This window comes from Onychomys torridus, chromosome 18 (assembly GCF_903995425.1).
Source record: "Onychomys torridus chromosome 18, mOncTor1.1, whole genome shotgun sequence".
Lineage (NCBI taxonomy): Eukaryota > Metazoa > Chordata > Mammalia > Rodentia > Cricetidae > Onychomys > Onychomys torridus.
In genome coordinates this window covers 44025278-44038508 of record NC_050460.1, presented here as the reverse complement: position 1 = coordinate 44038508, position 13231 = coordinate 44025278, and the positions used below count along the sequence as shown (strand labels likewise).

General features: G+C 52.5%; 1 protein-coding gene across 6 annotated transcripts in view; it reads left to right on the top strand.

The window, feature by feature from the left end:
• The window catches only part of Col13a1 (collagen type XIII alpha 1 chain), a 140821-nt gene that overhangs the window by 78975 nt on the left and 48615 nt on the right, over positions 1 to 13231 (top strand). For all 6 annotated transcript variants that reach the window (XM_036168376.1, XM_036168375.1, XM_036168373.1 and 3 more), the window contains 8 exons: positions 1701 to 1736; positions 2294 to 2320; positions 3252 to 3278; positions 5379 to 5405; positions 5501 to 5527; positions 6157 to 6183; positions 8952 to 9017; positions 11772 to 11879. In XM_036168376.1, coding sequence (XP_036024269.1) covers positions 1701 to 1736; positions 2294 to 2320; positions 3252 to 3278; positions 5379 to 5405; positions 5501 to 5527; positions 6157 to 6183; positions 8952 to 9017; positions 11772 to 11879 — 345 coding nt within the window. The remainder of the gene's footprint in view (positions 1 to 1700; positions 1737 to 2293; positions 2321 to 3251; positions 3279 to 5378; positions 5406 to 5500; positions 5528 to 6156; positions 6184 to 8951; positions 9018 to 11771; positions 11880 to 13231) is intronic.

Sequence of the window (13231 nt, the reverse complement as noted above, 5' to 3'; positions counted from 1 at the left end):
TGGCATTGTACTCTGGCCTCTAGCCTCATACCTTGCATATATATGGACGGACACACACGTATACACACACACACACACACACACACACACACACACACACACACACACGAACATGTACACATGCATACAATAAACACAGCATTCTGATCAGCTTAATTCAACAAGTGTCCAATGGTGGAGCTTCTATTTCCAGATGCATTACAAGCAGAACTGGTGGTAGTTCTGTGACCTGATGAGATTACATGGTTATTCCCATTCTAGGGATGGGGAAACTGAGGCTTGGGGATGTTAGACAATGGCTTGGCATCACACAGTTGTTGATGCAGGCTGGACTAGAACTCAGCCTGCTAGACCCAACAGTCTATACTTGCAAAGAAGTTGTTCCATGTAAGCTGAGGGGATCCCAAGCTGAGAGCTGGCATGTCTTTTAGGAAAAGCAGGCAAGCCACTGTTGCTGGGCAGACAGGAGAGGCATAGAGGAGGCAGGAAGGGAGATAACCAGGTCACAGGGATGCAGTGGAGGATGGCTTCATCTTAACAAATAATTATGAAGGTGTATGGTACACACCTTTAATTCCAGCACTCGGGAAGCAGAGGCAGGCGGATCTCGGTAAATTCAAGGCCAGCCTGGGCTACATAGTGAGTTTCAGGATAGCCAGGGCTACATAGTGAGACCCCATCTCAAAAACACAAAAACAAAACACAAATTTTTATCACATGCATTTGTATGTGTGCGTGCGTGTGTGCGTGTGTGTGTGTGTGTGTGTGTGTGTGTGTGTGTGTGTGTGAGTATGGTGTGTGCATGTGCACACACACACATGCCGACAACTTGCAGGCGTCAGTTTTCTCCTTCCACTTTGTGGGTCCCGGGGATTATACTAAAGTCATCAGGCTTTATGGCAAGTGCTTTTACCTGCTGAGCCATCTTGCTGGAGCCTTGAACAACATGAGTGGTAGGGAAACCCTTATTGGATCCTGAGGAGGGGAGTGACCAGGATTCAGGTTTCTCAAGTTTTATTACCTTTGCCCTTCTGGTTAGCCACTCAGACCTTTAGCCACAGTTTTGTGTTGCTTGGGAATTCTGAGCACTAGCCACTGGACTGTGACCAGGAAGCATACAACTGTCTCTGTGCCACTCTGCACCTCTAAGAAAATAAGCCTGGGTGTCTTTCCTTCCGAGAGACGGGGGGAATCCAGAGATTGCCCAGCTGCTGGGAGAAGCCTGCTGAGTAGCAGCAATCTGGCCCATCCTAGCCTAAAAGCATACATTTTTGAAGGTCAAGTTCTGCAGCCTTCCAAACCATCCTTAGATTAGCGTCCATGAGCAATGCCTGTAAATCAAGAAAACAGACCCAATTTTGGTCCAGGACTTCTGTGCAATCCAGAGTAGGCCTCCTTTGTCCTGATGGTCCTATTGGTCTGTTGTCTATTTACATGTCAAGGCTCCAGGGGTCCAAGCAGTGTGGAGTATCTCCGGCCACTTCTAGAAGTAGGCCCCAAGGATGCTGGCTGCTTCCTTCCCTCTCCCCAGCTTGGTCCCTGCAGGAACTCTGCTAGGATGCTCCCTTTCTGTCTTCTCCATCCTCCCATAGCCAGCTTACCGGTGATAACATAGAGTCAGAGATGGGCACAGAGATGAACTGGAAGGATGAGCTTGGCTCCACCCTCCTCACTCATCCTTACTGCTCTGTTCTTTTCAGGGCCAGCCAGGCACTCGAGGCTTCCCTGGATTTCCGGTAAGTGCAGAGGGCTCAGATTAGCAGAGATAGGAACATAGGTCCTGGGCCTGGCTGGGTTAAAGTGTATCCACCAAGATGATCCCTGAGACCACATTTCCCCTCCTGATTCCTAGCCACTAAAAGGACCCACTCTATAACCTTTCATGGGCCAGTAGCTCAGAGCTGGGCCCCTGCTACAAGAAAGGACAGAGACACCTATATAGACAGTGGTGGCCAGACAGGAGCTGAGTGAGTGAACTTGCAGCTGATACATCCCATTTGATACCAGGATGTGGGAGATGGTGGTCCAGAGAACATGAACCGATTGGCTGCTGGCCAGGCACTGAAGAGAGGCTGACCAGGGAAGTGTCATTTGGGCGGCCTTAGGGTGGCCCTTGGAGTATCCTTTAATCCTTGCCCACGGAGCCTAGATAGGGTTTTAGGGGCCGGACCAGAGGAGCCGCTGCCTCAGTGCCGACCAACACTAACTTTCAAGGAACACACTGTGCCCAGGCTGCCTCCTGGGCAGGAGACCTGGGAAACTTGGCCTTTGCATCAAGCCTTTCTCTTTGCAGGGTCCTATTGGTCTTGACGGCAAGCCGGTAAGTAGATCCTTGGGGTAAGTAGACCCTTGAGTTGGGCTCTGTCCTGCTCACTCACCTGGGGTTCCTGGTCCTCCTCCATCCCAGACCATTGAAAGATAGTTGCCATAGAAAGAAAAACTGGCCAGAATGGCTGATGGCAAGAGGAGGAGGAGCTATTTGAATACGTCACCTCTGACCCCAGTGGGCTACCACAGGGCAAAGCCTCTGGTGGTCAAGCTGGAGGTTCAGTGAGTGGAGCAAAAGTCATCCGCAGGCTTTGGTGACTCTGAAGGACACGGGATCAGGAGTCGGGGAAGGCAAGGAGGCAGCGGGAGCAGTAAACAGGTGTGCAGGCTGCTCCAGTACCCCAGACGTGCCAAGGTGTTTCCTGTTCTCTTCAAAGTTGGGGTCCCCTCCGCAGCTAAGGCTCCATGTGCACACTCAGGTCCACCTCTGGTTACCTTAACCCTTAGGACTTGGTCTCCTGGTCCAAGCATTCATAGGAATTGGAAGACAGCTGCCCCTCCAGAGCTCTTGGAGTCCCCACAATTGCATGCTCTGGGGATATCATGTACATCTCTTAACTCTTCCTCAGGTCCTCAGGTGGGGACCTGGTCACCTCAGCCCAGCAAACCACATACAGCCCAGAGGCTATAGTGGTCATGTCTACTCACCACAAGGTCAGCTATCCCCCGCAAAGCTGTCCTGGGTATATGTCGTGGATGTAGCTGGGGTCCGGGGAGACACCCTAAGTTCCGTTCTCCTTTGAAGAACAGGTGAAAGTTGAGAAAGTCAGCCTGCAGGTTAGGGTCTGGTCCGATGAGTGTGTAACAAGTGACACTGAGAAAATAAAGAAGCTAACTGCATCGCACAAGGAGGGCCGTGGTAGAGCCGGTAGGGCAAGGGCTTCTGTGTTTAAACAATGTACATGAAACCCTTTTCCTTCCAGGGCCACCCCGGACCTAAAGGAGAGACGGTAAGACCCCCCTACTTTCTTTCCTTTACAAGACAGGTGGAGGGCCAGTCTGGTCTCACTCCTACAAGGGGACAGAGCCTGCCTGTCACAGTCACCCCCTAGCTGGGTACACCCCTCACCACCCTACGTCATCATGCAGGGGGAAGTGGGCTTCATCCCCTGCACTGGAGACATCCAGTGTGTCACCCTTGACCCATGCCTCATACCTTATCAGATCAACTAGTAACAAGCTCACACTCCCAGACTGCACAGACCAACACGCTAACATCAGCACTCTCGGGGTGGGGGTGGGGTGCTCCCTAGGAGATGGCGGCCCTTTGCTTTCCCACAGTGGCTGTCCCAGGACCCTCAAGCCCCACCACTGTGAGCCTGCTTAGAATTTCCTAGTTTCCAGGTAGATCCAGTTGCGAGTCTGAAGCAGAAGGATTCTTCCCTACATCTTGCCACACTGAGGCCACTCACCCAGATGCCCAGGGGCCCAGAGACTGGCACTCAGGTGGTTCCCACAGGCCAGCAGAGGGCTCACAGCAATCTCAGAAGCTCAAGTGAAGGTTCAAATTCAGAGCGTGTTAGACTGGAAAGGGCCAGCCTTCCGTGACCACACCCTGAACCATGTCTAACACTGTCATCCTCTTGGTGATGGGAGGCAGAGGTGACACCAGCCCCTTCATCTTTGGCCCTGTGAGGGTCTGCAGAGCCTGGCCCAGAGGGATCAGCCTACATCTGCTTCTGTCCTGCCCTCTTACTTCACATCAGCACGGGCCTCCTCAACCAGGGCTTCCGTGAAGTCTCCTGAAAGTCCACCAGACACTGAGCCCTACTCCTCCCTTGAACCAAATGATAAGGCAACCTTGACAGAAATGCCAAGTCCCCTTGTGCCTTCCAGGGAGCTCAGAACATGGATTAGGGTGTCCACTCCAGCTTCCTGTACACCACAGGCCTCTCAAAATGTAGTGTTTGCAGCGCTGGCCTGCCCCACCCAGGCTGAAGCCTGTTGTTGGTTGTTTTTTACCTTTTGCTCTTTTGGGGGGCCCACCACCCATCTCCCAAATAAATCATATGGAGTCTTATTATTACTTATGAATGCCCAGCCTTAGCTTGGTTTATTTCTAGCCAGCTTTTCTTCTTTCTTTCCTTCCTTCCTTCCTTCCTTTATTTATTTATTTGTTTGTTTGTTTGTTTATTTAGGGGGTGTTGGAGATAGGGTTTTTCTGTGTAGCTTTGGAGCCTGTCCTGGAACTCACTCTGTAGCCCAGGCTGGCCTCAAACTGACAGAGATGCACCTGCCTCTGCCTCCTGAGTGCTGGGATTAAAGGCGTGCGCCACCACCACCCGGCTTTAGCCAGCTTTTCTTAAGTTATCCCATCTACCTTTTGCCTCTGTATACCTTTCTTTACTTCTTATTCTGTGGCTGGCTGTGTAGCTGAGTGGCTAGGCCCCTTATGTCCTCCTCTCCTCCTTTTCTCACTTCTTATTCCTCTTCCCAGATTTCTCCTCCTATTCTCTCTGCCTGCCAGCCCTGCCTATCCTTTTTCCTGCCTTGCTATTGGCCATTCAGCTCTTTATTAGACCAATCAGGTATTTTAGGCAGGCAAAGGAACAGCTTCACAGAGCTCAACAAATGCAACAGAAAAGAACACAACATCTTTGCATCATTAAAACAAATGTTCCACAGCATCAACAAATATAATGCATCTTAAGATAATATTATACAACACAAGTCTTTCTGGTTCAGTGGCCAGGAGAGTAGGAAGTAGGCTGTGTTGGGGTCTCCTGAGGCCCCAGGTGCAGGATGTATGGTCCTTCAGAGTGAAATACTCCGACACCCAAGCCTCCCATGCAGAGGTCCCTTGAGATGTCAGTGGCTGGAGGAATGAGTTGGGGGGGGGGGCAAACAGGGGATGGGGAACAACTGGCCACACCCACTGAGGCTTAGCATATAAAGCCAAACCACCTTAGTCAAATTGGATGTAGGCAGTGCTGCCCTGTAGGACTTTGAGACAGTCTGAGAAGTGCCTAGAAGCCCAGCATGTGTCTCAATCCAACCAGGCACGTGTCTCTGATCTATCCACCCACTGACACGTGTGCTTTCTTCCACAGGGCCTGGTGGGTCCCCGAGGACAACCGGTTGGTAGCTCTTCTTCTTTGTCCCCAGCAGGGAGGTTGGGGACCATGTGGCCTGGGATTTGAGCCTTGACACTGTCATTGCCTTCTCTTTGTAGGGACCCCCAGGACAAAAGGGAGAAAAGGTAAGTGCAGCTGAGGCTTCCTAGACCTGCACCAGGGGCAAAGCCTTCCACCAGGCAGAAAGGCTACTTCCAGATGTGAGTTTTAAAGAAACACTAGAGACACCAAGTATGTGAGAGAAAAAACAATGACACCCCCACCCCCACCACACACACACACACACACACACACACACACACACACACACACACACTGTCAGTCTTGAGTCTGGAGACCTGCATAAGTTTGGCCCTGTCCACCTGCCATCCCACAGGGCTCCTTCACTCTGTGATACCAACTTAGAATCCTGCTAGCCACAAGCCATCATAGAGTCTGTTGGCCCCATCAAGGCTATTGGGTACTAACCCAGGACATGGGCTGACAACTGAGCTGGACATAATTCCTAATCCTACCATTATGGTAGGTGGAATTTAGTGGGGTCCTATCCCTGTATCCCATGTAGCCTCCTCCAGGCAGGCCCTAGGGAGTTTCTCCTGTTGCCTACTAGAGGCAAGAGAAGGGGGACCACTTCATCTCAGAGGGCCCAAAGCAGAACAGTGGCACTAGTGGATGGGGAGATACATGGTGTGTTTGGGGGGTGCAGATCTCCCTGGTAAGTGCCTAACACCTCTCTCTTTCTCTTCTTTCCTAGGGTCAGTGTGGCGAGTACCCACACCGGGTAAGTGATGCTCCAAGCTAAGGGTCCTCTTTGCTCCATCCTGAAGCCCAGCCACTACCTGGGGGCACAGGGTGTGTTGGGGGTGAAGACCTGCAATCCTGTGTGTAAGGTGTGGTGTGCTCCACCCTACAGCTACTGATGACCTGCTTTCAGCTGTGTCTGGTGGTCATTGATGTGCATGGGGCCAGACTTCTAATGGCCTCGTTTGTCTGCTGAACAAGTATCAGAGAGTCTCTTGAATGTGTATGTCACCTTGCCTTCCATTAGCCAGGAGGCATGCGTGGATCTGGGTGTTGCCTCTCTGCCCTGTGGGGGGTATGTGTGTGATGGCGGGGTGTCTGGAGGTCTGGAAGTCCTGGACAAATAGGGGGGACTTTTGAGGTAGTCATGGTTTCAGATAACCCACATCTCCAGGAGGGGAGATCATCTGGCCACTGCATCCCTGGAGGCAGCGTATATCTTGCCTGTTAGGAACACAGGAAACCCTTCTCAGCAGGAGTGTTATGGTGGGGGTAGGATGTTCTGGACTGATATGGCTCCTCCACTAGCCCTCCTGACCCTGTCTTTTCCTGGCTTTCTCTAAGCATAGGAACCCAACGTTCACTTGTGCACTGACAGCAGAGCTCCTGCTGGAGACAGGGGAGGGTGGAGCCCTTCCCTGATTCCTCCCTGAAGCCCCAATGGGACACAGTGAAACAAACAACCAGCAGACCACCCCTATCATGCTCAGGCCTGGGCAACAAGTGTGAAGGAGATCATCTTGGGTGACCTCCCATCTATGGGGACTGCAGTGTACCTAGAAACGCACAATCTATCACCCTGGCTGCTATTACAGCCGAGCAGGGTGGAGCATAGTGGGTAGAGCCCATCACACCCCCTACCTCACCCCTACCCCCACCACAAACCAAGCTCAGAACGCACTTGACTCCCCAGGGTCTCGAGCATGGCCAGCCTCTGCCCCGCCTCTCAGGACACAGAATACCATGCCAGTCCCTGACATCTGGGTCCTTGGACCAGAGAGAGGCTGTGTTAGGTCTGGTGTATAAGAGGGAGGAATAGGTTTGAGGCCCAGGCCAGCAGCCACACAGGCAGAGCTGGCCTGTGAGTGGCATGCACTTTAGGGGTGTAGGGCCCTGCTGGTCCATCTAGCCCAATCCTGATACAACAATAGAAAGCCAGCTGTGTTTATTTGAAACAATAGACTTGCAAGATGGTTCTATCATCCAAAAGCAAGACAGCACCCCCTGGCACAGAGACAGTACAAGTGATTCAACAGTGTATCATTGAATCTGCAAGGGTGCTTAGGGCGGGGAGGGCAGGCTCTCTGCCCCTCAACCCTGCACAAGAACAGAGAAGGGAACTGTGATAGGGAACAGTGATAGTTCTGGAAGCATAGGATGAAGACTTCAGTCAGGCTGGGATCGGGGGAGATTTGAAGACCCAATTGACAGGCAAGTTGATTTAGAAGTCTGAGAGCAGGGAGCCTCTAATGGATTGCTGGCTTCTCAAGGAGTAGGCAGAGGTAGGTCCCCTGGTATCAGGCGGGGTTGCTAGGAGGTCTGTGGGCTCTCTCCTGCTCCATGTGACCCCGTCTCTGCTGCCCTCCTTTGCCTCCCAAACCAGGAGTACCCAAGCGGCGTTCTAGCAGCTCTGCGCTCCAACCCGATAATTTCCCTAAAGGTTTGTCAGTTGTAGACAGGCTCCAGCCCCTCTTGGCTGAGACACTTCCCTGGACACGGAGCTCAACCTTGCACATCCCTGGGCCCCAGCATGGGAGGAAGGGGCTCTGCATGGCTCAAGGGTGATAGCTGCCCCTTTGTGCAGCAGGAATAACCTAGAAGAAGGGTTCCCAGGTGGGCTCCGAATTCCCTAGCTGAGTGTATTTTCAGCCCGGATGGATCAAGGTTCTTAACATCCAGCCCAGGGGCCTCTGGTGAGTTAAGGGGCCTTAAACACATGCAGTTGAACCCCCATAGTCATAGGGATTCTAACTTCCCAGTCATCTCAAGTTCAGCGTAGCAAGCAAGGAGAAAAAGAGCAGCAGAAATTACCCCAAATGAGCATTGTGTTAGATAATGTGATCATAAGCTGCCCATCCCCCTAGACATGGTTGTCCATTCCCAAGACATCTTTTCTGAGCATGCCAGCCGCAGAACGAGGCCACAGCAGTACTTAGTGCGTGCCTCACAGGCCACACCCACAGCCAACTCAACCCAGGGAGCCAGGCTTAGGTTCCCTTGACCATGGTCCTCAGATTTGCTGACATCAGCCATTCGTGTCCTACCAAAAAGGAACCCACAGGGACCACACGCCAGCCTGGCTCCACGCACCAATTTAGCTCGTTCTGTGGCTCCGACCCTCAACCCAGCAGCCGCTGTCCACCCGGCAGGCCCGGGTGGGGTAGTGCAGTGTTGGATGGTGTGTCATATGGCCTGAGTGGTCTGGCATGGCATCAGAGGTGGGCCTGGCCAGGGAAAGCCCCTCTTCCAGAACTCAAGGAGGCTACTAGCCAGTAGCTGAGCTGAGGCAGGGTGCTTATGAGGCTGCGCCTTCAGAAGGACAGCTGAGGCTGCCAAAGGCAAGATGAGCATCCCTTGAGCTGAGCCTCAGGGATATCGCCCCATCCCCATCTATCCTGCCACTGTGTTCTCACTGACCTCTCTTCCCTCTTCCTCCTCTCTCCACTTGGCCTTCTCGGTGACTTCCTACATCGTTCTGAATACCTGTGACCTCTGGCCTCTGCCCTCTCAACTTGTGTCTCTCCTCAGCTGTTGCCTCTCCTCAATTCAGTGCGTCTGGCTCCACCCCCAGTCATTAAAAGGCGGACCTTTCAGGTAGATACTATGTGGGGCTTTCCCAGGGGCTTGGCACATCCTGGGGTCGTGACGGGGCAGCTGGGGTTACCCACTACGCCAGAACCTGCTTCTAACGGTGACAGGAAGTTAGATAGACACCAGCCCTGTGATGCCATGAAAGTGGAGACACACAGCACACCGGCCCCGCCATAGTATGACACCTGACAGCCACCACCACCAGGCATTTTTGCAGGCCTGATGTCGAGTCTTTCAGTGGTTCATGGGTTACACGACACCGTCTTTATCGCCACGGATGCAGAAATACAGGCTCAAAAAGGTTCAGTAAGCTGCCTGAGGTCACAGAGCAAGGATTTGTACCCAGGTTCTCTCCCCGTTCCCAGGGTGCCTCGGGCTCCCTCCTCTGTAAAGTCAGAGCAGGCGTAGTGACTGTGGTAGGGCGAGGAAATCGAGTCACAGAGAATGGACTCACCCGAAGTCACAGGACTTAGCCAGAGAGAGAAGTGGACGTGAGAACGGGATCTCTGATGCCTGTTCCTACGCTCTCCCTGCTCAGGCACACAGCCTGCTGAGTCTGACATCTCAGAGCCTGGGTGTGAGCAACGAGGGTGTTTGCAGAGCGGCACGCCCCACAACCCACAGGCGAACAGCTACTCTCCTGTCTTCCTGCCTTGCTGGCCTCCAAGGAGGCTTGGCCAGGAGCAGGTCCCCAGGGACGAAGCATCGTTGCCCATGCTGTCTGAGGTCACATGAGGCCAGGCGCTGCTGGTCTCACCCTTCATCTGCCTTCTATGGCCCGGGTGTCCCCAGGGCCCAGGGAGCTGGGAGTGGCAGTACCTTGAGCTACTTGCCTGGTGAGTCCACAGCCCAGGAGCATGGATACTCACGTACTTGACTGAATAAGGCTGAAAACTCACTCCAGTGATCAACTAGAAATACAGGGTCACATGATACATGTGCAGTCTATTAAGCATTCAGCCCATTCTTGTAGGCTGCGGATCGCGTTACCCCACCAAATCCTTGAGAGCCTCCAGGGCTCCCACGGTTGCTCAGGAGGCCGCTGGCAGCTCAGAGCATCACCAGGCCCATTCAGGGCCACTTGTCCTGCTGCCGACAGGCCCCACTTTAGGGAAGCTGAGTAGTGCTCTTGAACACACATCCCCTACACACATGCACACACACACACACACACACACACACACACACACACACACAGTCACTGCATACATGGCCTTGCTTGTACTAGCCACTCTTTGATGGACACTCACTGTATTCTAGGTCCTGCTTTGAGCATTTCTGCCTGATGGGTTGTAAAGTGTGGCTTAGTCAGTAAAGTGCTTGTTGGGCAAGCAGGAAGACATGAGTTTGGACCTTCAGGCACATACTTGTAACCCCAGCCCTGGAGTGGGAAAGACAGGAGGCTCCCTGGGGTTCTCTGGCCAAGCCACCTTAGCCTAACCTGTGACCTCCCGGTCCCCATGAGAGACCCTGTCTCAAAAGAAATGAGGACAGCCTCTGAGGAATGATGCCTAAGATTGATATCTGTCCTCCACACACATGTGTGCTGTACCTACACACCAGAATCATGCATCATTATCTCATGTAAGCTGCATACCAACTCCCTATGGGCCATATTCTAAATTTCCAGTTGGCAGAGGAAGACCTTAAACCAGTGGTTCTCAACCTTTCTAAAGCTCTCTTTCATACAGTTCCATATGTTGTAGTGACCCCCCACCATAAAATTATTTCACCATTGCTTCATAACTATAATTTTGCTACTGTTATGAATCATAGTGTAAATATCTCATATGCAGGATTTCTGAATATGTAACTCCCAAAGGGGTCTTGATCCATAGGTTGAGAACTACAGTAGATATAGCCACCACCTGTTGCCGTATCTGTGCCCAAGACACAGAGGTGGCCAGGCAAGACTTATCTCTACTGCCCTGACTCAGTTTCCAGAGCAGAGCCAGCCAGCAGGAGTTGCCCTCATGGCTGCCACAGATTCTCTGGGGAGTTAGGGTTTTATACCGTCAGTCATCATGGGACACAAGAAGACCAGTTTCCTATTGATAGATCTGTATTGATCATGCATGTTACACAAGATGGTCTCAAGTGAGCGGAAAGGGGAAGCTTATGTAAGAGCAGATGCTGACTGATGTGTCTAGCAGATGGTGCTGGAGGCCACTTCCAAACAACAAGGACTTGGCTGATGAGCCCCACTCAACTGAGCAGTGAGCCAGACAAAACCCCATGGCCTCTGACCTAGGGTCTCATTTGATCCCCTGGAACAGATAATCAAAACCAGCAAATGCTAAGATAGGAAGCAAGGGCCCCATGCTCCCATCCTGCCGCTGGGAGGCCAGGGCTGATGATAAACAGCCTACATTAAGAGAGTGATTGAGGCAGGCTGCAGACCACCTGGGTTGAGCTCTGGCTTTGGGCCAGGCCAGGAGCAGGGCTTGGGTTCAGGCCAGGGGTCATCTCTCACTCACTCTCTATCTCTGCCACTACTGCCAGACTCTCCGCCCTGGGGACCTGTAGAAGCCCCCACAGCTCAGCCACCTGATGGCTCTCCTCTCCTCGCTGCTGTTAGCCCCTGCATGCAATCACCATCACTGCCAACACAGCATCATTACCTTCACCATCCACCCACTGCCCCCACTGCATTCCTAGCAGGGTCCACAGAGGCCTCAGCAGATGCATGGCACGTGGGGTGGGGGGGACTGACTGCTGCTCTGACACCTTTCTAATGCATGCTTTCTCTAACTTTAGGGGGAACAAGGCCAGGCTGGCATCCAAGGCCCTCCAGGACCACCAGGGCCCCCAGGACCAAGCGGCCCTCTGGGACACCCAGGACTGCCGGGGCCTATAGGGCCACCTGTAAGTATCCCTCCCTCTCTTCTTCAAGATTTGCTCCCTAGAAGTCTCCAGAAGCCTCTAAACCTTGAATACAGACCAAATGATAGAAACGTTTTGTCAAGGACTGGAACATGGGTAGCCTCTGCAAGAAGCTGTCCATGCCTGAGACTCTCTCTACTCAGCTGTTTGCTCTCCCAATTCTACCAACACACCTGCAGGGCTGTGTCAATCACGGTCTCCAGGGGTCACTCTGATAAGCTACTACTTTATATCACTGTAGAATAACTGGGAAAAGTCTGAAGGGCCTTTGGCAGCTGTCCCTGGCCCCTGGTTTAAGAAAACCCAAGTCAGGGCAGTGGATTCTGGAAAGGTACAAGGGGTGGCCTCTGATGACTGTGTCTTTCAAGGTAAATGCAGGATCTGCGCTGCTGGACCACCTTCCAGGCATGCTGCTCCAGTCAGTGGGGACCTGCATCCCGGGGCCTGAGGTCCGGCAGTGCCACTGCTGGGGAAGGATGCCATAGACATTCCCTTCAAGTGACAGATCCACCCCCAACTCACTCATTTTCAAACTCTGGCCAAGACCATGTCCTCCGGCAGCCACATTATAGCAGAGATATATGTGTTCAATGCTGATAAAGGCTTCCAAGTAGCTTGAAAGAGATGACATCAGAGTCACTCACATTCATGCCCCGGGCCCTTCGGCTGCTCTGACATTTAGCCATCTTGAGACTTCGTGGAGGGTCCCTGTGAACTGGACAACGGTTCTGGACCTACAATCTCCCATTGGGGTAGGAGGGCTGCACTGTAGTGAGACCCTGTGCTGCTCAGAGCTGGTTCAGCTTGGTCCCCAAAAGGTGTATTTACAGAACTTTACCCCCAGGACTCTGGCAGAGGCACGGGGTGAGGGGAGGGGTACTTAGCCTCACCTCCATTGGTCTGTAGATGGGAAAACAGAAAAACTAAAAGGAAACGAATTTGGAAAATTGAGCCAGACCAAGCCTCCAAAGTGCCCCAAATTCGCTGCTTTGCCAACTACCACCTTCCAACCCAATACTGGGCTCTTTCTCTCTCTCTGCAAGGCAGCTAGGTGTATTGTTTGTTTGTTTTTCTTAGATTGTTTATAAAGAAATAAACCCTGAGTGTCTTTTACACCAGTAGAAACAGACTAGACCTAACTTCTTGGTTTTCTCCAGCCCATGTTTATTGCCTAGACCTCTGCCCAAGACCACAGTACCCAACCACCTCTCTCTCCCTCGGTACCCATGGGCCCCTGTACCCATACCAGCTCACCATAGCCAGCTGCTGTGGTTACCTCCAGGGAGAGGGGGGCCAACAGGCTATTCTTCGGGGGTTCAGGGCCACGGACAAGA